This window comes from Mesocricetus auratus, unplaced genomic scaffold (genome assembly GCF_017639785.1).
Source record: "Mesocricetus auratus isolate SY011 unplaced genomic scaffold, BCM_Maur_2.0 Super-Scaffold_100010, whole genome shotgun sequence".
In the NCBI taxonomy this organism is placed as follows: Eukaryota; Metazoa; Chordata; class Mammalia; order Rodentia; family Cricetidae; genus Mesocricetus; species Mesocricetus auratus.
This window is the reverse complement of record NW_024429194.1, coordinates 47,224,768-47,250,658: the sequence shown is the minus strand read 5'-3', so window position 1 is coordinate 47,250,658 and position 25,891 is coordinate 47,224,768. Positions and strand designations below refer to the sequence as shown.

Sequence of the window (25,891 nt, the reverse complement as noted above, 5' to 3'; positions counted from 1 at the left end):
ATGAATCTCTTTTTTAAAAAGATTTATTTATTATGAATATAAATAACATTCTGCCTCCATTTATGTCTGCACGCCAGAAGAGGGCACCAGATCTCACTATGTATGGTTGTAAGCCACCATGTGGTTGCTGGGAATTGAACTCAGGACCTCTGGAAGAGCAGTCTGTGCTCTTAACCTCTGAGCCATCTCTCCAGCCCCCCAGAATGAATCTCATTATATATATACATACATACATACATGCATACATACATACATACAGTGTTCTCTAGAGTAACAGAACTTACAGAATAAATCTTTATGTAGATACATATAGTGTTCTCTAGAGTAACAGAACTTACAGAATGAATCTCTTTATACACACATATACATACATACACACACATCATTTTACAGGCTGCAGTTCAATTAATGCAATAATGGTGGGCTATGACTGAAAAGTCCACGAATCAAGTAGTTGCTCAGTCGATGAAGCTGGATGTCTCAGCTGGTCAGTAGATATTGGAATTTGAAGATGTAGACTCTAATGTCAGTGGAAGGCTGGATTTGATAGCAGGGAGAGATCAGGCAAAGAGCAGAACTTCCTTCTTCCATGTTCTTATATAGGCGTCCAGCAGAAGGTGTGACCCAGATTAAAGGTGTATTTTCCCACCTCAAGATCCAGATCAAAGGTGTGTGCCTTCTACCTCAAAGATCCACACTAGAGTGAATTCACCCAAGCAGAAATAATCTCTCAAGGTTATGCCCTCCATTTCTGTATTATAGTTCATTCCAGATGTAGTAAAGTTGACAACCAAGAATAGCCATCATATCTACTGTGAAAGGTATTCTTTCTCTGATTTCTGTCTCAGTCTGTTTGTCATTTGTGTGTAGGAAGGCTATTATAAATCAACTTTGTATCCTGCTACTTTACTGAATTGTGTGTGTGTGTGCGCACGCGTGCGTGTGCACCCTCTTGCCTATGGAGGCCAGAGGAATGCCTTGGATTCTCTGGAGCTGCAGTTACAGGCACTGTCAGCTGCACAGTGTGGGTGCTGGGAACCAAAGTTGACTTCTCTGTCAAGATTACCAAGTGTCCTTAAGCATTGAGCCCTTTCTCCAGCCTACTTATTTGTTGTTTGTTTGTTTATTTAAGATGTAATGAATATGAATAAGGGATGGCTTCAAGGCAGTTTCTTCAGCTGAAACTATCCATTTGGATGATGACTCAAAAAGGCTGCATATTCAGAGTTCTCTTTGACTCTTGCCGAGGGGAAACATTTCAGGGTTCCTGGGATTCAGGTGATCCAGCTTGGTGGCAAGTGCCTTTAGCTGCTGAGCCATCTTGTGCAGATGTCTTAGGTCTTAAGGAACACTGTGTGCAGAGAAGAATTCCCTTTGGTGTGGTAATATTTTGCACTCTGATCTTCGGGCAAGTTTTATATGTTAGATCATAGGGAAATGTGGTGATATTTTGTTTATCACTCAAGTCTTGGGATAAGCCGATGCTCCAATAATTCAAACGAGACCGTTCTTGATGCAAGCACAGGAGGTTTATTCGGGGAACCAGTGCACTGGGGCTGAGCTTGTAACCCTCTCAGGGGCAGAGGAGTGTGACTCCCAGTAACTGCAGTGGGGGGGGGGTTAAAAGGAAAAAAAACATAAAGAACTGGGGAGTTTAGGTTAACACCATAAACAATGGGGAAGTTAGGCAAACACCATAAACAATGGGGAAGTTAGGTGACAGCTCATGCCTTAATGGGAAGGTTATAGGTTATCTCGAGCAAGCATTCTTGGGGCATTGTACAGTTAAACATCGAGCAAGGCACCAGATGCATCAGGAATGTGGTGAACTAGTTCCTGGATCAGGGAGTGTTATCTTTTAAGTTTATCTTGAGATCACCGGTTTCTCAGGAGAGGGCAGAAGAACAAGTTTACTCTATGCTGGGCTAGTTTCTAGGGGTCTCAAATGTTGAGTTGGGGTCTCTCAACATAACAAAGCTTGCCTGAAGATCAGTGATGATATATTATTGGTTTATTAAAGCTTGCTTGAGGGTACAGAAAGCAAAGCCAGACACAAGAGGTCAGGCAGTGGTGATATACACCTTTAATCCTAGCAGCCATACCAGTTAGTTATAGAAGTTGAGCAGTGGTGGCATACACTTTTAATTCTAGGAGTCAGGATTAAGAGGTACATGGAGCTCTGTTAGTTCAAGGCCACACTGACTGCATGAAATTGATCCAGTCCTAAAAGAAACAACTCATACAAAGGTGATCTCAGCACCTGGGATCACATGCTTTTAATCCCAGCGCTAGGGAGGTGGAGACAGGAGTGGTATGGCTGGGCAGAGGAAGGAATAAAAGGCAGGAGAAGACAGAATAAAAGGCAGGAGACTCTTCTGCCTCTGAGGATTTGTGGAGACAGGATTGCCATTTCGGCCAGGGAGAGGTAAGATCTACTGTCTTGGCTGCTTTTGTTTCTCTGATCTTCTATTTGAAGCTTGAACCCCAATATCAGTCTTTTATTATTCATTTACAAAGATCAGACTGTACAGCTAGCCACAGTTATAGAGGCCAGGAAGTGGTGTAACACACATCCCAGCACTCAGGAGTCAGGGGCAGATGGATCTCTGTTAGTTCAAGGTCACCCAGAGCTTCACAAAATTGATCCAGACTAAAAGAGAATCAGCTCAAATAAAAGTGACATCAGCACTTTGGATCCCACGCCTTTAATCCCAGAGCTAGAGAGGAACATAAAGTGGGAGGAGCCAGGAGTCTGAGGAGAAATGAATCAGGGGCAGTCTGAGGTTTGGTAATTGCCCTTTCAGTCCGAGCATTGGTAGAGGTGGGATCTCTCTAGTGGCAGGCTTCTTTTCTTCTCTGATCTTGAGCTTTAACCCCAATGTCTGAATCTGGGTTTTTATTATTAATAGCAATTAGAATTCGTGCTACACTTTTGTGTGTTCCTATTCTTGCTTTTTAAATACTATTTTCTTATACCTCCTGAGTCATCTACACCCCAATTTTTCTACTAAATCTGTGGTCCTGTTTAGCAGAAGTAACAGTGAGGTAAATAACAGCAAGATACAAGCGTTAATAATACTGCAATTGAGTGTCTTCAGAGGGTGTACAGGGTTCCTATTTGTATTTTCTATCACTCCAGTATCATATCAAATTGAGATGCAAGTTTAATTGTCTCCCATATTAGCTATACAGGAAGTCATTTGGATGGTGTCAGTTTCTGGAGATCCAGTTTTCTGCCTTTCCCCCTCATTAGGTGATGGAAACAGGACATGTGAGTGCCTGCTGGACTGAGCAGGCAGCTGGCATCTGTTTATCCAGGAGGATGAGTGAACATCCAGCCTGTGCCCAGTTTCCCTTTCTTAGGCTTTAGCTCTCTTTACACCTGTGGAAGGAGACTGCCCTGTGAGAAGGACAAATCTTAGAAGGCTGGGTTAAACTTTTCATTTTTGTGGCTGTCATTTTCTAGGGGAGAAAGCATAATTCTATCTTATTACCACAGAAAGACTATAATACTTATACATTCTGATGAAAAATAATGTAATTGAACCATTGGGATGGTAGAAAAGTGAATTTGTATATTACCCATTAAAGAGATACTGGGTGAGGCCTGGGGGGCGAGCACAGCAGTCTAGTACATGCTTAGCATGTGTGTTTGATGCCCATCACTGCAGACAGCAGCAACCACAAAATGGGGGGAAGAGGAATAGAAAAGAACTAATGGTGATTCACATGTAATATGCAAAGATGTGTCAGAGGCTTACTGTTATGGGATATGTAAATTTGGGTATGAAATATGCATATATTACTGTGTAATATAAGCCTGTAGTAAATTGCTGTAATGGTTGATAAGTGATAGGAAAGTTTTTCTTGAAATTCAGGCAGGGCATAAAATTGCTAAAAACTACTGGTGTAGGAGAAGACAAAGGCAGGAAACTATGATCCATATTTTCAGAACCATAAACTTGATTCTTCTATGTGGAGACCCAGTAAGGTTGAATGAGAAGTAACTTTTGTACATCTTATTAGGGTAGACTGTAAGTGGTAAGTAGAGGAGTCCCTTTATATTTAAGTGAGTAGAAGAAAGGTAAGGTTTCAGCTGGCTTGGAAAGATAAAACTTTTGAACCTTAAGATTTTATATTCTGTCCTGGAAACTAGTACAGAAATATTGGCAAAAGACAATTAGGGTAGGATGTGGCCAGTATGACCCCAAAGAAAACCCAGGTAGAGTGGAAGATCTGGCAAATGCATAGCTGGGTGATACAGAGTTGGGAAGTGTCCAGGATGAGAGAATAGTGATGTTACCAACACAAGTGGAAGAGAGCTTTAAAGGCAGTTGGTAATGAGTGACAGACACATTGAGGTGGTGTACAAAGTAATATTCCATGTAAACAGAAATGTGGATTGAGAGAATTTTAAGAGAAAAAATATTCAGTGTTTGCAAGTGATAGCTGAAGGAAGAGAGAAATTTTGTTTAAAGGGGCCAGTGAGATGGCTCAGTGGGTAAAAGCACTTGCCCCCAAGTTTGATAAGCTTGATCCCTGGGACCTACATGGTGGAAAGAGAGAACTGACTACCACAGTATTCCTCTCACTTCCATATGTGTGCCATAGCAGTGTACCCTCCCAAAAGCACAAATAATTTCCCTGCCTGCCTCATCTTCATCCCCCTTGTGCGTGCGTGCGTGCGTGAGTGAGTGCGTGCGTGCGTGCGTGTGTGTGTGTGTGTGTGTGTGTGTGTTGAGACAGGGCCTCCATGTAGCCCTGCCTGACTGTCCTGAAAATAGCTACGTAGACCAGTCTGGCCTTGATTTCACAGAGATCTGCCTGCTTCTGCCTCCCAAATTCTGGGACTAAAGGCATATATGCCAGGCCTAGCTATTTTTTTAATTTTAAAAATAAATTTTTTGTTCGTATTTTTTGTGTGTATGCATGTGCTGTATGTATATTTGTATGCATGTAGTGCACACATGTGTATGTCTATGTACTTTGCATAGTGTGTTGTGTGTATGTCTTGGGTATTTTGTGTTTTGTGTATGTGTATTGGTTGGTGTATATGTGGTATATGAATATGTATAAGTGTGTGCTTTTCATATGTGTGTTGTGTGTATGTCTGGTATGTTAATGTGTGTGGAATTTGTGTATGTGTGGTGTACATATGTGTGTATTATATGTATGTGTGTAATGTATTAATGTGAGTTTGGGGGTACCTGCACTTGTGTGTGTGCATATGGATGCTGGTGGTAGATGCTGGGTATCTCTTGATTTCTACCTTACTGACTTGAGACAGGGTCTTCTCACTGAGAAATAACCTCACCTTTTTGGCTAGGCTTTGGCCAGTGAGCCAAGGATTGGAAGAATATTATAAAAGTGTTGTCACTGTCCAAAACAATCTCCAGATTCAGTGCATAGAATACCAATGGCGTCCTTCATAGAACTAGAATTCTCTTAAATTTTATAGGTAATGCAAAACAAAACAAAAAAGCCAGTTTGTTGTTTTTTTGGTTTACTCTTTGGGGCTTTTGTTCTTTTTGAGGGGCTCGCCACCCGGCTCCCAAGTAACTCACACATGGAGACTTATTATTACTTATGAATTCCCAGCCTTAGCTTGACTTGTTTCTTACCAGCTTTCCCTAACTTTAACCCATCTACCTTTTGTCCCTGGGCTTTTACCTTCCTCTTCTGTAAATCGTACTTGCACTCTTACTCTGTGGCTGGCTGGCTGGCTGGCCCTTGATGTCCTCCTCTCCTTGTTCTCGTCTCCTAAGTTCTCCTATTTATCCTCTCTGCCTGCCAGCCCTGCCTATCCCTGCTCCTGCCTTGCTATTGGCCGTTTAGCTCTTTATTAAGCCATCAGGTGTTTTAGACAAGCAAAGAATCACAGCTTCTCAGAGTTAATCAAGTGCACCAGAAACAGAAGTCACACCCCTGAAAATAATACTCTATCACACCAGTCAGTGTAATGTAGACTGGGTGTTTTCAGCACCTATTGTATTTACTGTTTTGAAGTACAGTTCTTCTATACATAAGTTTTGTAGGCTTTTTTTTTTTTTAAGTCATGAAGGGTGTGTTAGTTAGGGTTTTTATTGCTGTGAAGAGTAGCAACTGTTTTTTTTTTTTTCTTTTTCTTTGTTTCTCTATGTAGCCCTGGCTGCAGTAGAACTCATGCTGTTGACCAGACCAGGCTGGCCTCAAACTCAAGAGATTCACCTGCTTCTTTCTACCATGTGCTGGGATTAATGGTGTGTACCATCACATCCTGCCTACCACAACATTTATTTTTATAATCAGCCATTTTGTTTTTCATTATTTGTGCTTTGATCAGACATTTTATGTGTGAGAATGAAAGTAAATCAGGATTCAGGAAAATAGAATAAGTAGACTTTGTACATTTATATCAATGCTGCCTAAGAAATTAAATCGGGAAGATGTGTATATGCTGTCATTGCTCAAAGTAGCCATCAGAACTTAGATTTTAAATCATAGCCTCAGGGTTTTATTTCAAGTTAACATATGTATAGTTAACTTGAAAATATTAGTGAATTCATTGAATCACTTAGTTTTGGATTTGCATAGCAATAGTTTTGATAATATTTTCCAGGTTAGGGTTGGTTCAGTAACAAAAGGGTTCAGATAAGTAAGTTATCTTTAAATTAATGGTCATTGTTTTTTCTTCCCTAGTCATCAGATAAGCAGAGAGCCCTAGAAGAAACCAAAGCCTATACCACCCAATCCTTAGCAAGTGTTGCATATCTGATAAACACCTTGGCCAACAATGTCCTACAGATGCTGGATATCCAGGCATCCCAGTTACGGAGGATGGAATCTTCAATCAACCATATTTCACAAGTGAGACCATGTTACTTTTCTATTTGCCTATGAGCAACTCGTAGCCTGTTGATGGCCTTTGTTATGCAAGTTAATGTGCATGTACTATTTGGAAAATACAAACTTAATATATTGTTTTATTATTCTTTTTGTGAAGTCATTATCTTTGTAGTTTGATAGGAAAGTAAATTTGATGGATTTTATTAAAACTTATTTGCCATGGTAACATAATCACGCATGAAGTGAAAATTTATCTTTTTTTTAAGAAAAAAAATCTTTTGACAAGTTTAGTGTGTCTGCTTTAAAATATTTAATAGCTTGGTGACTAAAAGTTTTCTGTCAGTCTTTTTAAGCCCTCTTTTGGTGGCTGTCTTAGTGTTCTATTGCTGTGAAGAGATACCATGATGATGGCGACTCTCATGATGGAAAGCGTTTGAGTCTGACTTGCATGTCAGAGATTTAGTCCATTGTTACGATGACAGGAAGCATGGTGGCATGCAGACAGACATGGTGCTAGAGAATAGCTGAGAATTCTATATCTAGATTCACAGACAGCAGGCCCAGAAGCCTCAAGGCCTGACTTAAACACGTTTAAAACCTCAGTCCACCCCAGGGACACTTCCTCTAACAAGACCAAACCTACTCCAACGAGTAAGTGTTGACACTCCTTAATGAACAAACATTCAGATATGAGCCTGTAGATGTAGCATGAGAAATAAAAGACCCAGAGACTGATACTGGGGTTCAAGCTTCAAGCTGAAGATGAGAGAAGCAAAGCAGCCGGGTCAGTAGATCTTACTCTGCCTGGCTGAAATGGCAATCCTGTCTTCACAAATTCTCAAAGCAAAAGTTCATGTCTCCTCTTACCTTATATTCCTTTCTATGCCCAGCCATATAAGTCCTGTCTCCATCTCCCTAGTGCTGTAAGTAAAGGCATGTCACCCCAGGTGCTGAGATCTCCTTTGTGTGAGTTGTTTCATTAGGACTGGATCAATTTCCTATAGTCAGTTTGGCCTTGAACTAACAGATTTGTCCACCTCTGAATCCTGAGTCTTGGGATTAAAGGTGTGTGCCACCACTGCTCAGTTTCTATAGCTAGCTGGTATGGCTTTGCTTTCTGTTACCTCAGGCAAGCTTTAATAGATCATGAATAATATATCACCACCACATGTGGGAGCAATTCCTATTCAAACCACAACAGTGGTGTTAGGAATTGAACTTAAAGCTAAGCAACCACTTAGCCCAAATTTTATGTTTAGGAGAATTTACCTACCAGCCATACTGTAAAACAGGAAAGTTTAGAGACTAACATTCCATATAAAAATATCTTTATATGAAACTTTAAGTGTTAACGTTTTCCTTATAAAAGCTGTGTTTATAAAGGAGAACAAGAAAGGGAAGTATTAGGGGATGAGGAAGGATAGAATGCAGATAAAGGACATCTGAGTCATGAAAGAGGATATAAAGGTAATTGGTTTTCTAGTTTCAACTCCTCTGATGGGGTTTTCTTTGAGAGAGAGAGAGAGAGAGAGAGAGAGAGAGAGAGAGAGAGAGAGAGAGAGAGAGAGAGAGAGTGTGTGTTTGTGTCTAGTTTTTCTTGTTGGACTTTCTTTGGACTGCCAGCCCCCAAATAATGACAAGCAGATTTATTATGAAAGCTTGTTTCCAACGAGCTCTTATAACGTAAATTAACCTGTTTCTGTTAATCTGTGTTCTACCACATGACTTTTTACCTCTCTTCCATTCTGTGTGTCAGACTTCCTTCATGACTCAAAGGAATCCCCCCCCCCCCCCAGATTCTAACCCTGAATTCCTCACTGCCTGGAAGTCCTGTCTATTCTCTCCTGCCTAGCTATTGGACATTTAGCTCTTTCTTAAACCAAACAGGTGCATCAGGCAAGTGAGGCAAAATCTAGACACATCTTCACACACTGTAAACAAATATCCCACAATGTGTGTGTATGTTGGATAAGTACATAAAAATATTGTAGATAGTGCAAGTGTAAAATTTAAAGCCAACTTCATGACTTCAGCATGACTATTCTCACTGTATAGAAGGTCATTGAGGTGTATAGACTTTGGGTCTGGCTCATGTCACTGCAAGATGTATTTATTTGCAAGGTCTTTACGATAAAGTTTGAATTTATTATATAAAAAGCCATATTTATGAAAATACAGAAAGGAAATGGAAAAACAAACTTTTTACTATTGCTCAAGCTTTTCATTCGTTTTCCTCATCCATTATAGTCTACTTTCTCATCATTTTTACAATATAGATGTGATTGTAATAGATACAGAATTTGGGATTTTACTCTGTTAGCATTCAAACACATATTCTCATGTTATTAGAATCTATATAATTTCTCAATGGCTGCCTATTTGTATAGCTTTCATAATCATTCTTGTGTTGTAAGTTCACTTAAAGTAATCTTGTAGCTGGGAAAAGTGGTATTTAATATGAGCACTGGCGAGGCCAAGGCAGAAAGATTGAGTTTAGAGCTGGTCTGTGCTGTATAGGAAGACTTTTACTTTTAAAAAATGCTGTGACAGATATCCTAAACAAAAAAATGCTGTGACAGAAAGCTAATTTAATTGCAAAATGAAGTTTTAAAAACATTAAAGTGATTGGTTGATGTTGGATGTCTTCATTAATAGTTTTCTAACCTTACTTTTTTTGAGCAGGTTCTCTAAACCTTGATCTCACTGGCTGGTCAACAAGTCTTAGGGATTCCTGTCTGCTCCCCAGGAGTACCATTGCAGGAGTACACTGCCACACTTGGCTCCTATGTGGGGCTGAGCTTCATGCTTGTAGAGCAATCATTTCCCCAACTGAGCCACCCCCTAGTCCTACTACTTTTGCATATTACACATTGGCATTTAATAATATGGTCTAATTAATGCTAGCTTCTAAAGCCATGCTGATGAAATAAGTGAAAAGTAGGGGAGAGATTGAGAGGTTAGTAGGTCAGCATTGGAAAATGTCAGAGTTGTTAGAAATACATTGAATGGTTTTAATTTAGAGTTGTGTTTCTAGAGGTCAGTACCTGGAGAGGTGAGCACTACAACTCTATGATAGATTTTGCTTATTAAAGTGTATATTAGTATCCTGAATGTACTGGAGAGATGAACTATTAAAGGAAATATGGAAGAAGTAAGAGCAGCCACAAACTTTTTAGTCTGTAGAATTGGTTTCAGTAATTGTATTTGTATATGTGCACATAGGATTGTGTGTGTGTGTGTGTGTGTGTGTGTGTGTGTGTGTGTGTGTGTGTGTGTGTGTGTGTAGGTTTGAGGTTAACAATCATTCTTCACCTTTTTCTTTTTTACCTAGCTCTGAAGTGAGGGGTGTGTACTGTGTTTGGTTTTTACAAAGGTCGTAGGAATTTGAACTCATCTTCTTTTATAGAAAGCATTTTAACACTGAGCTGTCAAGCAGCTCCTAAAACTTCCCAAAGTTATGTTTAAAACAACCAGTGTAAGTAATATAAAAACTATTTGATGATCTTTATACTAGGAGAATATTATTTTGTGCCAAGGATTGAACCTAAGGCCTCCTATCTTCCGAGTCTGTACTCAGTACTGAATTGTCTTCTGTCCCTGACAACTGTAACATATAAAAAAAAAGTTTTGTGTTCAGAAGGCAAGTACTTAGGAAATACTCCAGAACAGCAATGGCAAACTTAAATGGGACAGATGGTAAATATTTTAGGTTTTGTGGGTCATAACTATCTCATTGTAGTATTTTTTAATACACATGTATCACTTTTTGTTTTCTTTTGTTCTAAGGACAAGGTCTTACTGGTATGTTGCCGAGGATGCACAAGTGTTTTTGACAACTTTGTAAAGATGTTAAAACCCTCTTAGTTTGTGGGGTGTATAAAAACATTGCATGGGCCAGATTTGCCATGTAATTATAGTTTATAGTTTGCCAGCTTCTGCTCCTAAAATATTTTGACATATCTGGGTTTAAACTTAAACAGTAAAAATTACCTATTAAGTTTAATTTCACATTTATTTGTTGTGTATTTGAGTTCAGGTGCACGTGTTGAGCTCAGAGGATAACTTGTGCAAGTTGGTACTGTACTTCCATCATGTGTTCACTCAGTTAGCAGTGTTGATGACAAGAGCCTGTACCTGCTGAGTGCAGCATTTATCTAATTATTCTTCATCAGTGAAAGCTGGGGAGTCAGATATCAGGATAAGAACCTGAATAATCAGAGAAGCAATAGGGAAGTGACCAGTGACCTCCTCTCTCTGTCCTTGATTCAGAAGGGGCCAAGAATTTTTCTAAGACCCACCCCACTACTTCCAGTGTCTCTCTATATGTTCTCAGTCCTCTATGGGTAATTTTGGTCAGCTAGTAGCTAGCTCTGCCCTCTGATTCAAAGCAAACTTTATTGGCAGTCTTGGGAGTGTCAGAGTACAATCAAAATATCCCACAATAGCTGGGTCATTTCACTGGCACTCTATTAAGATTTTAAATAACTGATTTATGGAAGATGGATAATTTTGAGGATATTTGTAATTTGAGTAATTTATAAGAACACTAAATTTAGCTAATTAGCTGTAACTGTTTGCAGATATTTTCCCACACTGATGTGCAGCTAATTGAAGTAGCCATGCAGTACAGCTAACTCTAAATTATCTGTGGTAATGGGAAGCAACAATATTTGAATTAAACTGTTTGGAGACAGGGTTTCTTTGTAACAGCTCTGGCTATCTTGGAACTCATTCTGTCGGCCAGGCTGGCCTTGAACTCACAGAGATTTGCTTGTCTCTGTCTCCCAAATGCTGGGGTCAAAAGCACAATAGTTTATATAGTGCCTTCCTGTCACTGCTAGGGTCCGAGCATGTGCTTGGATTTGTGAGTGAGATGTGGGACCTGGAGCTCAGGCTTAAGAGGAGCTCTGGGAGTCAGGATGATCATTTCAAAGCAAAATGAAGCTAGTTTTGGTACTCTGTGGATGACGTGTTATGTGGGGAAGCCTGCAGCATGCAGCACCATCTTGGCAATAACGGAAGGATGGGAAAACTAATAAGTAACTGTAAGAGAGTAGATAAGTTTAAGTTATGCATAATAGTGGTGATAGTCCTTGGTGTGTTTTTCAGTTAATGAGATCTGTAGCAATAGTAATACTATCAAAAGCACTGCATTGCATTAGTTTTGTTTACTAGCTGAGCAAGTACTTGCCACAGGTAAGTGCTATTATTGAGACCTTTTCTTTTCTTTTTTTTTTCCTTTTTTTCTCGAGACATGGTTTCTCTGTAATGTTTTGGAGGCTGTTCTGGAACTCACTCTGTAGACCAGACTGGCCTCGAACTCACAGAGGTCTGCTTCCCAAGTGCTGGGATTAAAGGCTTGTGCCACCAATGCCCGGCAAGACCTTTCCTTAATAAATGAGTTTATTTTCATAAAATTGGTAACTTGAGAATTTTAGGATAAAGTTGCCTTTTTTTTCCTGCTGCTGTCTCAGCCCCCAAATAACACAAGAGCCACTATATTAATTATGAAGCTGTTGGTCATTTGCTATGGTTTCTCATTGGCTAGCTTTGACTTAATTATTAACCTATAAATACTAATATATATTTTTATAAGGTCTTGTCTTAACAAGAATGGCAGCCTCATGAGTCCTCTCTTCTTGGGATCACATGGCGACTCTCTATTCTTGACTACATCCCAGAATCCTCATCATCTGCTAATCCTACCTGTCTTGCTTTCCTATTGGCCAACAGTGCTTTATTTATCAACTAATAGGACGACAGATACACAGAAGGACTTCCCCTATCACCTGTACTTCCAAAGATTCAGAGTTCTATTAAGAAGACAAAGGTGGCGATATTGAAAGCATGGCAACAACATATTTTCATTAAAAATACCTTACACAAATTTCACTAAATATCCTTTAAAACATTTTTAAATTTAAAGTTTGTTTTATGTGTATGGATGTTTTGTCTGTATGTATGTTTATATACCCTGTATATGCCTGATCCCCCAAGAGGTCAGAAGTTTGTATCTAATCTCCTGCAACTGGAGTTACAGATAGTTGTGAGCTGCCAGGTTGGTGCTGGGAATTAATCTCAGATCTGTTTGAAGAGCAGCCAGTGCTTTTTACTGCTGAGCCACCTCTCCAGCCCCTAAAAACCCTTTTGTTTAGCCAGTTAAAGTTAGGTCACAAGTATGGGTTGGTGTTGACAAGTAGTTTGAAAATCCCTAGTTGTGGGTTTCTCTGCTGCTTCAGTAAGCCAAATCCAGCTGAATTAATTAGACCCGGTTTAATAAACAGAGCAAAGCAAAGCACTCTTGGGTGATTCTTGGAAATGGGAGGAGGAGAAATCACATGGCAGGTCTGTCTGCCTGCTCTTAAATGCCCTGTAGGCGTGGTCTTAAGCATCTCAGGGGAAGGAGCTGAGGGATGGGGTTTGGAGAGAGGGGAGGGAAGGCTGAGGCAGAACTTCCACCTAAACAGGTTATTTATTATATTACTTTGATTTTTGTTGCTGTTTGTTGCATTCTAGGCCTTTTAAAAAATGTATTCCTGAAATCTAATGCCCTTTTTTTTTTTTTTTTAAGATAGGGTCTTATGTAGCCAGATCTGGCTTTGATCTCTGTGTATAGTGAAGGCTGGCCTTGAACTTTTGATCCTCTTGTCTCCAGTCTAAATGCAGGGATTATAGGCTTTGTAGGTGATTGTTGAAAACCTCAGAATATTTTGGATCAATGTTCTCCTTATTCCCTAAAATAGGTTTAGTGCTTATCATCAAGTTTTTATTCAAACTCTAACTAAAAACATACCACTTTTCTAAAATAAGATTTGATTCTGGCCACGAAATTCGTGCAGTTCCACCTGATGTGGCAAGAATAAAATTTAATACTTTTCGATGTACTTTTAATTGTGGACATTAAAAAAAAGTTATTGACAAAATTAGTTAACGACACCAAATATATATTCTTAGGCAGTATCTATTAGGGTTTCTGTTGTGATGAAACCCCATGATCAAAAGCAACTTGGGGAGGAAAGGGTTTATTTCATGTACTCTTCCATATCACAGTTCATTATTGGAGGCAGTTAGGGCAGGAACCTGAAGGCAGGAGCTGATGCAGAGTCCATGGAGGAGCACTGCTTACTGGCTTGCTCAGTCTGTTTTCTTATACAACCCAGGACCACCAGCCCAGGGATGGCCCCACCCACAAATGGGCTGCGGTCTTCTACATCAATCATGATTGTTTATAGTTTAGTCTTATGGAGGCACTTTCTCAAGTGGGCTGCCTTCTCTCAGATGACTTTAGCTTGCATAAAGTTGACATAAGATCTAGCCAGCACAGGCAGTTACAACTGTTACTTGAGTGAATAATGTAAAAAACAAGAATTTCTTCTGGATCTTTGGTTTTCGATGTGGGCAGTTTTATTCTTACAAGATGTTTGGCCACATTAGATAGTTTTGCTTATTTCATAGTGGGAAGTATTGTAAGTTATGTCTACCCATCACAACATAATAACAAATATGATTAAAGGAATAGTATTCACATTCTTTTTGGTTTTTTAAGCCAGGGTTTCTCTGTGTAACACCCCTGGCTGTCCTGGAACTCTTGTAGACCAGGCTGGCCTCTAACTCACAGAGATCCACCTGCCTCTGCCTTCCAAGTCCTAGATTAAAACTGTGCGCCACCACCGCCAGCACATTCTTATCTTTCTGTTGTGTTACATTTAGAACACTTATTGCTTATAGATTACAAACACAAACACAGCTTGTTGTGTAAAATGCCACATTAGTTTTAAAATTTCCCGAGAAATGTATTCTTTGTTAGAAAATACTAGAAGACATAAATAAAAATATATGCCGTTTGTATTGAATGTTTCTGTGAGCACTTGATAAATACTAATGAAATATTTGATCAGCATTGTCTTATAAGTTACTTGTTGAAGCAAACAAACTTTTCTGTCAAATTGACTTTTTGGGAGGGAGGGACTGGGTAACTGGGAATCGAATTAGGGTTGTGTACTACTGATCCTAGCTTTTGAACCTGTTTTTTTTGTTTGAGATGGGGTTTCTCTGTGTAACAGCCCTGGCTGTCCTGGATTCTCTTTGTAGACCAGGCTGTCCTTGAACTCACAGAGATCTGCCTGCCTCTGCCACCCAAGTGCTGGGATTAATGGTGTGTGCCACCACTGCTCTGTAAGGGTAACTCTTAATGGAAAGGAAAAACTTGTCATGTTTAACCTGGTGACTGACAGCCTTTTTCTGTAAAGCGGTAATTATTTTCATTTTCATAAGCTTAGGATCTTTGTTGTGATTATTTGCACTACTGTAGTTTAAAAATAACTATAGACAAATAAGCATGTGAATAATATATCACCATAAATTATGGAAGCCAAAATTTGAATTTGATATAATTGTCTTATGTCATGCCATGACTTTTACTTTGGTATTTTTAAACTGTTAAAGATCACCATGGGTTGGGGAAACGACTCGGTACAGTGTTTACTGCACAACCAAATAAAGAGCTGAGTGTGATGTGCACTTCTAATCACAGTGCCAGGAGACGGAAACAGACAGATGCCTGGGACTGGTTGACCAGCCAGCTTAGACAAATTAGAAAGACCTATGTTCAGTTTCCACCACAAGAACACAATACATATATGAAAACCTGCATATGCGTGCACATGAATATGTTAAGTTCTGCTTTTAACATGTGGGCTATAAAAATCAGGTGGTGGGCCAGATTAGATTTGAGTATATGCTTTGGCAATCCTTGCATTAGGTTAAAAGAATAAAACCAGTAGTCTAGAGAGATGATGGTTTATGAAATGAATAAGAAGCAATGTTAAATCTCCAGGCGTTTGATATCAGAACCCTATCTGTCTTTGTGTTGTCTTCTTTATATCTCACAGACAGTTGATATTCATAAAGAGAAAGTTGCAAGAAGAGAAATTGGTATTTTGACTACCAATAAAAACACTTCAAGAACCCATAAGATTATTGCACCAGCCAACCTTGAGCGACCAGTTCGTTATATTCGAAAACCTATTGACTACACAGTTCTAGATGACATTGGACATGGAGTAAAGGTAGGTGCAATTTTTGTCAAGTTTTCAAAAGTAGTAATCTGTAGTGGAACCTTAGAAAATGAAAGTTTATTTAATTCTCTAAAGGACCAAATCTTGACACAGTTGTGAAGATGGCTTACCACTGTTAACTATTGTCCTTAAGTTTAGTGTTACATTTTCAGATGCAGTCATCTTGTAGTGCGATTTGCTTAAATTACATAGGCCAAATAAAGTATAGTATAGTTGTTCTAATCTTTTAATGATTTAATATGACAGAAAAATCATCCAACATATTATTAAAATATTTTTCTTATCTAAAAAATTCATCGGCAGACTTTTGGCATTAGTTTTCAGAACAGGATATGTTATTAAACATGAACTTGGTTTTCGGTTTATTTTTTTCCTAGAATAATCTTATCACAACCTTTTGGGTAAGAATAGTATAGATAAAAGTTGCAAAGTATTGTTTGTTTCCAATGCTTTTAAATTTGTAGCATTAAATATTTTGGCCATCTTTTAAAGTTAATTGAGTATCTGGTATGCATATGAAGTACTGTCATCAAGATTCTGGAGTATTGGGAGTGTGACCCAGTGGTAGGTGATGAACTTTTTCACACACAAAGCCCTGCATTCTGGCACTAACACTTCAAAACACCTGCCACCTACAGCTGGACAAAAGTGTAGTTTCTGTAAGTTGGTGTTTCCACGTAGGAAACCATTTAGAGCTGCAGCTAAGTACATTATTTACAGTTTATGTTTCACTAGTGATTGAAAAAAATACTTAAGTATGACTTCAGTAAATATACACATACGTCTATCTGTAAACTATATAGTTCATGACTATATTTTTGTGATTCAAATCTATTTATATAAAATATATACCACCATTTTGGCTAGAAATCAGTAAATTCAAATTTAATATTTATCAATGGAAAAATAATACATAAAATACAAATTTATTTGTAAAACAACTTTTATTTCAGAGTTATGGTTTTGATGTTATTGTTTGTTTTTTTAAGATAGGGTCTTACTATTTTAACTCTGGCCTGCCTCATTGTGTAGGCCACGCTGACCTTGAACTCAAAGTGATGAGCCTGCCTCTGTCTTCAGAGTGCTGCGATTAAAGTGTGTGCTTCCACACTTGGCTAATTCAGAGTTTTGAATAACCGTTATTATCTGGAATTTGATACTTGATTTTATAATTGATTCTTACATATCTTTTATTAATGACTAATTAAAACTTATAAAATAGAATATATAACTAATTGGTTAATTTAAACTAATTCATTTTAACTTGGGGCAAGTTTGTTGAAGATGAACAACTGTTAAAAGAATGTTATAGACTGCTACCAGAATCTGATGTCAGCCAGAAGATGCTTGCAATATAGAATATCACATTTGTGCTTGCCTGTTTATACATTGAAGGTGAATCCTTATGTAATTCTTGTTTAATCCTTAAAATAAAATATTTTTCTTTTAGAACGATAGCCTCTGTTGTTTGTACTTTAGTGGTCATTAATTTGAAGAACTCTTTAAAGGAATTAAAATGTTGAATAAAACAGTGTCTTATGTCATCAATGAGACTCCTGTTCATGACACATTCTGCTTTAACCACTCTTTCTATGATCTACTGAGACATTATTTTGTTAATGCTGATTGCGTAACTTGTTTTTCTTTGTTTTCTTTCTTTCGTCTTCACATCCTGAAGTTCCAACTAACCTTTCAATGCTTTTTTCCCTTACCTCTTTGATTTGCTCCATTTATGCATTAAGTGGTTGCTTAGATTTAAGGTAAGAGATCCCAGGGCTGGATTTCCATTCTGTGTTCTTATGTAGAATATTACATATGGGGAGTAAAGAGAAACTTTTCATTTGGCCTTTTAAAATGAGTAAATTAGTCCTCTTTATTTATTTTGGTCTAGCAACTTTGTTGTATGTCTTCATGTTCCCTGATGGTAGGTTTTTTTTTTTTTTTTTGGTCTATTTTGTTCATTGCCTATTCTTTGTGCCTAGAACAGTACTAAACACACATTAGGTGATTAGTAAGTATTTGCTGAATGAATGGGTGCTTTTGTGAAACTGAAATATGTTATACTGTTGTAAAGTGTTATGAGATAAAATCAGCTGAGTCTTTATAAATGTGGAAATTTTCCTATTGATTGGAGGGCCAACTAATATGATTTATTTAACCCTCCCCCTGTGTAATAGCTTTTTATTCTATAAATGGTGTGCTTCATTATATGGTTTGTTAACAATATGTCATTATCTTTTGACTTCTAATACAGAAAAATTGAGGAGCAAAAAATATGTCATCACATGCTTTTTTTTAAGTTGCAGTACATTTTATAAAATAGTCATTTAAAATGGTTGTATAAAATATATTTCAATATAAGCTCATCTTAAGTCTTTTTAAAAGGTGAATATTATTTGTATGTACAACATCCAAAGTTCATGATAATGTTTAAAAGATACAAAATAAGAATTAGAGATAGGGTCTGGAAGGCATTTCTCAGTGCTAGAACACTTGCCTAGCATGTAGAGGGCCCTGGTTCAATCTCTAGCACTAGAAACTAACCAGCCAACCAAATAAAAGACCATACACACTCAAACAAAGCATGGTGCTGTTTCCTGTTGTGACCTGTGTATTAGTGTTTTGAAGAATCCATGATGAAACATTTCAACTGTATTCAAGAAGCCTGTCAAATACAGTGTCATTAAAATGATTTTCATCAAACTTATCATGCATTTCTTTTTTTTTCTTAGCCAAATTTTGTGCTTTCTTTTCAGATATGTTTTTGTTGTGTTTGTTAATCTGTAGTTTGCCATATCTTGAGTATAGTTAGTGGTAAGCAGAAGACAGGATGACTGTATTACCTAGAATTAACCATGGCCATAAAAATTTGTCTGGTCATGACAGGTAGATCTGACAAGTCATATGGTTCAATTGCTGGTAACCTAGGTATGTGGAATTGTGGGAAGGTTCCTTCTGTTTGAAATGGCCAAACCACAGTGAACTAGACTAAAAAATAGGCAGTATTCAAGTTTTGGCTTTTGGTCCATTAACCTACAAAGTCGTAGCAATGCCCAGAAATAGTAAGTGAAGAGGTAGGGTGATCCTTTCTGTTAATGTTTAGTCTGTTGTCTAAGCTATTCTCCATGCTTCTTTTCTCTAGGTTGTGCTATGTTGCTTCCTTCACCTTGAATGTCTGTTTTCATGCAAGAGATAGGTCCCCTGAGGGCTTCCTAGAAAGCTCCCATATGCATTATGTTTGGATAAGATGCCCCAAAAAGTTTCACACTAGAATCCCAAAGGGTTGTACTAGTATAGTACTGATATACTGGATGGCACACTATAGCGAAGGATAATGTTGGGCAGGAAATTATGGGCTTCACCTGTTTCTCCCTCTCCTCTAATCCATATATAGATAAAATTATTCATAGTCCTTTTTTCCCTCTCTGTATTTAAATCCAGGTTTTAAAGATAGATTATCAAACCCAGGACTTTGAATGTATTAAGTATGAACTCTCCTGATTCTATATCCTTAGCCCCAGATCCTTTCTCTTCAGTGTCTCTTGTTAGTCAAAACTGGCTTTGAACTCGCTGTGTAGCTGAGGCTGGCAGGCCTTGAGCTCCTATCTTGTGTCTCAACCTCCAAATAGTGAGATTCCAAACATGAGCGCCACACCTGATCTTTTTCTTTCCCCTTCCTCTTTCCACCCTCAGCTTTGTCTCCACTCGACTCAGTTTCTCTGTGAAACATTCTGTGGTGGAAGTCTGAATATGGCTATCACCACCTGGACTCAGAGCAGTTATGGTTATCCATATAAGGCCTTACAAGATTGGGCTCACTAACATCTGTCTTGGACTGATGAAGAGAGCTCAAGGGACAGTGAGTTCGCTCAGCAAGTCCTTGTCCTCCTTAAGGATAAACAAGTGCTTAATAGTTTCTGAAGGATACTCTGCTGGATGGTGTAGTTGTCATGCTCTGTAAGGAACCCCTCACTCATGCTTCTGTAACTCCAGCCAAATTCATCAGTTCAGCAAAACAGACATATGGTTTCATCCGAGATAAAGAGACATTTGTTCATACCTTCCTAGAAAAAGTCACACACCACCTTCCCCTAAAAGTTTTTTCCACATTACTACTACTACTACCTTTAAAAAAAATCCTTATTTGTAGAGATGGTTCTTTCTTTTAAACATGACTCATATAGTCCTTTTATAGATCACTTTACTCTTTTTCCTCTTGAGCCTTTTTTCTTGTATATAGTAGACTGGCAAGTGATTTACAGCTGAAAGCTACATTACAAATCATTTTAGAATGCATCTGTCACTGTTCTGTTGAAGCAGGTCATCTGTCAGTATAAGATTGCATATCACAGGTGATCCCACTGGTGAGCTGGAGATACTGGGCTGACCAGCTTCAGAAATAGTGCTGAAGTTCAGAGCTAAGCCCCCCACTTGGGTGCAGAATCTTATATATACGTGCTGGACAAGTACTCTACCACTTTAATGTATTTTCTGGTTAGTTATATCTTTGAAGTGAACCCTGGGGTCATTTCTCACTTAATGATGGAAGCATTATTTGGCAGGTAACCATGTTAGCTATTTTGTTGCTGAGTGTACATGGACAGAGCATGGTAGTAGCATAAGCATCTGTAATCCCAGTACCCCCATACAGGGAGATGAGAAACGGAGACACCAGGATCTCCAGAAGCTTGTACACTAGGTAGTCTGGTTTACTCAGCAGCAAAGGGATCCTGTTTCAAACAAGGTGGAAAAAGGTGAGGATTATACCCAAGATTCTTGTCTGACTTTTACATGTACCCTGTGGTATGCATGTACCTGCAGGTGTGTATATACACATACACACACTCAGAAACACATGTATGAATACATCAAAAAGAATGGTTATAGCACACACATGCACACGTATTTCAAGAGGAGTTACTATTATAACGTGGATGCAGTTTTTGTTTTCCTTTTTGACGTTTATGATATGTACATACACAACCATGTTGTCTTCTACCACAAGCGTGATTTAGCCAGTTGTTTTGCTAATTGTCAGGAAATATGTTTCTAAAACACCTCAAAAGTTTCTTTTAGGATCATGATATCTATTCAGTAAAGAATTTTTGAACAATTATTTTAGATTTGAACTATTCAGTTACAGTTTTAAATTTTCCCTTTATAAAGAAATGAAGTATTTTTGTCACATTACCATTTTCTTAAATTTTTTTGTATCCATGTTCTCTACACTGCTTGTTTTATGTAGCACAGAGGAAAATTCCCTTGAGATAATAGTGATAAACTTAGCCTAATAGACAGTAGTATAGCGTCAGTGATGAATTAAGATTAGGCGGGTTGAAGATTACATAGGGACTCAGGTTCTTAAGTGACTTATTGCTTTTCCAACCCATTAACCAAATAGTTGAGGATTTTATAGATCATAAAATATATTCATTTTTGGTTACATATGACCACCCAATTTTAACTAAAAGATTATTTTACTCTATTATTAGGGTAGGTTTGGAGACAGAGAAGGTACTGCAATTTAAATAAAAGCACCTTGCATATTGAAACCTAAACTAAATTATAGTTGGAAAGTTATTTTCAAGTATCTTAGCTATCCCATATATAGAATAAAATCCTCTTTTTTTCTTTTTCTGTTCTTGCTCCTTTTCCTTCCTGTTTCTAGCAAATTTAATTGTAGTTTAGTGTTTGGTTTACTTCTTCCTCATCACTTATAGTAACTCTGGGTTTATGTTGTTTAAGGTTGAGCTTAAAGGACTTTGGTTACTACTCAAACCCTGTGGTATCATAAACCAAAACATGCAGTTCTTAAATGTTATGGTGGTTATTTGTCATATTACTTATGAAATTTTCTGCAAATGTGAATTGAGTTTTCAAAGTGTCTTCTGACATTTTAAAGATAAAATTCACTGCCCTCTGCTTACTAAAGAGGACGATAACAAGGCTAATTTATTTGATAATTTGTATTTATTGTTTAAAAGCAACAGCAAAAGGATATCAGGCAAATCCTTTACTTTAAAAATAATAACATTTCAAAGGTACCATTTGTCATTAAAGATTGTTTTAACATCACACACAACTTGTTCACTGGGCTTTTCATTTGAAGAATTTACTGCTTGATACATTATTTCTTGCCTATTTGGATAAGTGATAATTATTATTTTAGAACTAAAAAAAATCTACCCAAGTCAGAGTTAGTTTTGACATCCTCAGTACTCTGATATAATCAAGATTTGTTTCATAAAATTTATATTTTAAAATTGGTCAGGTGTGGTGGTGCACATTTTTAATCCTAATACTTGGGAAGCAGAGACAGACTGATCTCCATAGTGTTTCAGGCTAGCTAGGGCTTCATAATGAAAAAAATCTCTCTCTCTCTCTCTCTCTCTCTCTCTCTCTCTCTCTCTCTCTCTCTCTCTCTCTGTATATATATACATATATATGTATATATGTATTTTAAAATTATGATATAAGTCTTCACAGTGGTATAAAAATATCTTACCATTTTATGTTGTAAGTATAAATTTTAATTCTGAAGACAGTATTATGAGAAGCTTGAGATTCTTTCTTTAAATTTGTGTTGTGATGCCTGACAGCTAGCAACTGTCTGTAACTCCAAGAGCTGACACTCTAACACAGACATTCATGCAGGCAAAACACTAATGTACTTAAAATAAGAATAAATAAATTATTAAAAATATGTTGTGATGATGGCAATCCAAGATAATAGGTATTTAAAATAAAGCATGTATGAATCTACTTTATGGATAGTAATGCAATCTCTTGGTAGTCTCAGACACTGTGAGGTTGCATTGCACTGTGTTCCTTACTGACTTCTTATAAGGACACTGGGTGTTTAAGGGTTTTCTGCAAGGGCTGACATACTCCTTTAATGGCATCATTATTCCCAGATTGCCCATCTTTTCTGTATTTAAAGTTTCAGTTGGAATAGAATTATGAATCCAGTCATGGTCCATCTCTGACTTAGGACTATTTCACACTGTTTCACTCCTCAGTTAGCCTTCACTTTGGGCCTGTGTGGACTTAATTCCCACTGGAACTCACACAATGACAGTGGCTTTTGTGTTCTCAGTGATGGGTTACCTCAGCCCTAACACTGCCCTGAACTTCTAGCAGTGTTCAGGTAGGTGATTTCCTCATAAGGAGAACATTAAATCTGAATTGTGAGAGTGAGTCACAAGTTTAAAGAGCTGAACTCTTTTCTTTGTATATCATAACAGTTTATTTGTATTTTATATTCTCTAGTTACAGCTGAACATATGCATAATTGCATATTTTTTAGCTGGGAAACATGTTTTATGATATATTTGTTATATATAAGGAATCCCCAAAATGAAAAAATGATTAAAGAGCTTATTGTTTCTAATTTTTTTGTTACCGTTAAAGTTTTTATAACTATACTATTTGATTTTAGCTGAGTGTAATATCAGATAGCCTAACCAGTGATCTGTTGGTGTGATGGCCTAATGGCAAATACATTCTGCACATACAAGTTTAAAATAATTTGAAAATCCTTTTAGGAAGAGTCCTTTGAGTACAACTACAGAGTAGTAGAGTAGGAATTGCATACGAATTGCATGGCCTCTAATTTTTTTCTTATTTAAACCTTCCCCTCTTTGTTTTCCAAATGCCACTTTGTTTTACTGCATAGAAATTAAGTTGTGTTTTCTTCAACATTTTTTTTAGGTGAGTACCCAGAATATGAAGATGGGTGGCCTGCCACGTACAACACCTCCAACCCAAAAGCCCCCAAGTCCACCTATGTCAGGAAAGGGGACACTTGGGTGAGTATATAGTAATAGAAAACCATGTCATGTACTGTTGTATTTAAAAAAAACCCTCTATGTAAATTAGTAGGGAGAATATTTTCTTTATAGTGTTGCCTTTGTGTCTTTCTTTTTTCTCCCTTTCCTTCCCTCCCCTCCCCTCCCCTTCCTCCCACCCATCCTCCTTTCCTCCCTTTCTCCCTTACTCCCTCCCTCCCTCCCTCCTTCCCTTTTGTCTGGTAAGCACATCTTTATACTTTACAAAAATAATTTCTAAATAACCACTTTTAGTGAGTTTTAAATTAACAAAAAAATCCTAGCCTAAATTCATGGTTAATTATAAAGTGAAGACTAACTTTAATTTCTTTTTTTGTAGGAAATTTTGATGGTCCTTTTATATTACAGTTACATTTATCAGGATGTCTAGGCTATGTAGATTATAATATTCTGTGTAATTGTTATATTTCTGAGCTGTAATTTGGGCCCTGGAGTTGACTTTATTTTATAAATTGCCACCTAGAAGGAAAGTATGACTTTTTCCTTTTGCAGTATCCTAGCTTTATTGTGATTGAGGTTTGTGAGTAAGTGGGTGTGATATAATCCAGAAGCCAGTTGACTGAAATTCTGATGTAGCTCCACTGTTTTTTCTATGGTCCTGTAGTCAGTTTATCAACAATTTAGTTTTTTCATCTGTAAAGGGGGTAATATTTGTCCTCTATCAATTTTCCAGGGTTACTGTACCATAAATTGGATTTTTAAAAAATGTATAAGACAAGTGCTTTCAGAACTATTGTCTGTGATATTTTCTTAAAAAAAAAATAAAACAAGAGGAAACCTGCAAGCAACAAGAACATCAAACTCCCCCATCAAAACTCAGTCAGACAAGCACTTGGATTTGTATAGGACCAAGGCAAATTGAAATATAAGGGAGGATAATGTTGGAAAGGGATTATAGTTTGGTCAGTAGAAAACAAAACAAAAATGTAAAACCAGGAGTAGGATGCTTTTCATTAATAGATTTATTTTTGCCTTTTAAACCAGGTGTTGTCACTATATAGTGTAGTCCATATTGTAATTCCTCATTTCCTCAAATTTTGGAATGCCAGGATTACAGGTTTGTGCTTGTAATCCAGTTTAGGCTTTATCCAAAATGATCTTTTTGTTCTTAGAATACAGAGAAAGAATCTGATTGGCCAAATAAGATAAACTTGAAGGTAGACTGAAAACAGTGTAGTGTTTGATGGTTGCTGAGGAAGTATTTGCTTTGTTTTCTTGTAGAACATATTTACATTTCCTCAGCTACAATGCCTAATGTGATGTGTAAAGGTTGAAGTTAATTTTGTTATCAAGTCTCTAGTAGAATTAAAATTTCTTCTGCACTCAGATTTTGAACTCATGTACCAATAATGCGTTTTCTTGGGTATTCGTTAGTAGTTCAGCTCCTTGGAGATCAGAGTGGCTGAAATTCATTGTCCATTTGGTAGTCATGGGCTGTTTTCTTTAGTCTTTGACTTGTCACCATATTATTCTTCTTCCTCCTGTTTATTTATTTATTTTTTTGGTTTTTACAAGACAGGATTTCTCTGTATTGTTTTGGAGGCTGTCAGTCCAACCTGGCCTCGAACTCACAGAGATCCGCCTGCCTCTGCCTCCCGAGTTCTGGGATTAAAGGCGTGTGCCACCACTGCCCGGCTCCTCCTGTTTATTTTTATAACTTTGTTCATATCATTGTTTTTCTGTATATCTCGTAGTTAGTGAAGATAGAATGGAGCATTTTAGTGTGTGAGAAACATTGTCAAAAGTAGACTTTCGAAATTAATTTTCTGATATTCATACATATATGTTTATACAAGTATTGTAATTTCAAAGATGCTTGAATTTTTAAAAAAATTTCCTTTTGACACAGTAACACATGTAGTGTCTCTTACTTCAAATTGTTAATTGTTTATTAATTTTTTTTTCTTTTTAGATTTTCAAGACAGGGTTTCTCTGTGTAGCTTTGGAGCCTGTCCTGGAACTAGCTTTGTAGACTAGGCTGATGTTGAACTCACAGAGATCTGCCTGCTTCTGCTGGAATTAAAGGCATTCGTCATCACCATTGCCCAGCCTATTAATTAATTGTCAATTAATTGTTTATTGAGCAATACCCAAGGGAAGGAGAGGCAACAGTGCCTTTGGAAATAATTTCATTTGGGTGGT

General features: G+C 37.5%; 1 protein-coding gene across 35 annotated transcripts in view; it reads left to right on the top strand.

The window, feature by feature from the left end:
- Abi2 (abl interactor 2) overlaps nucleotides 1-25,891 on the top strand; it is a 77,712-nt gene that overhangs the window by 14,379 nt on the left and 37,442 nt on the right. For 19 of the 35 annotated variants that reach the window (XM_040753502.1, XM_040753501.1, XM_040753504.1 and 16 more), the window contains exons 2-4: nucleotides 6,679-6,846; nucleotides 15,717-15,893; nucleotides 23,613-23,710. In XM_040753502.1, coding sequence (XP_040609436.1) covers nucleotides 6,679-6,846; nucleotides 15,717-15,893; nucleotides 23,613-23,710 — 443 coding nt within the window. Of the gene's footprint in view, nucleotides 1-6,678; nucleotides 6,847-15,716; nucleotides 15,894-17,644; nucleotides 17,663-23,612; nucleotides 23,711-25,891 lie in introns of all 35 variants that reach the window. The other 16 variants (XM_040753500.1, XM_040753499.1, XM_040753484.1 and 13 more) reach the window with 1 other exon arrangement.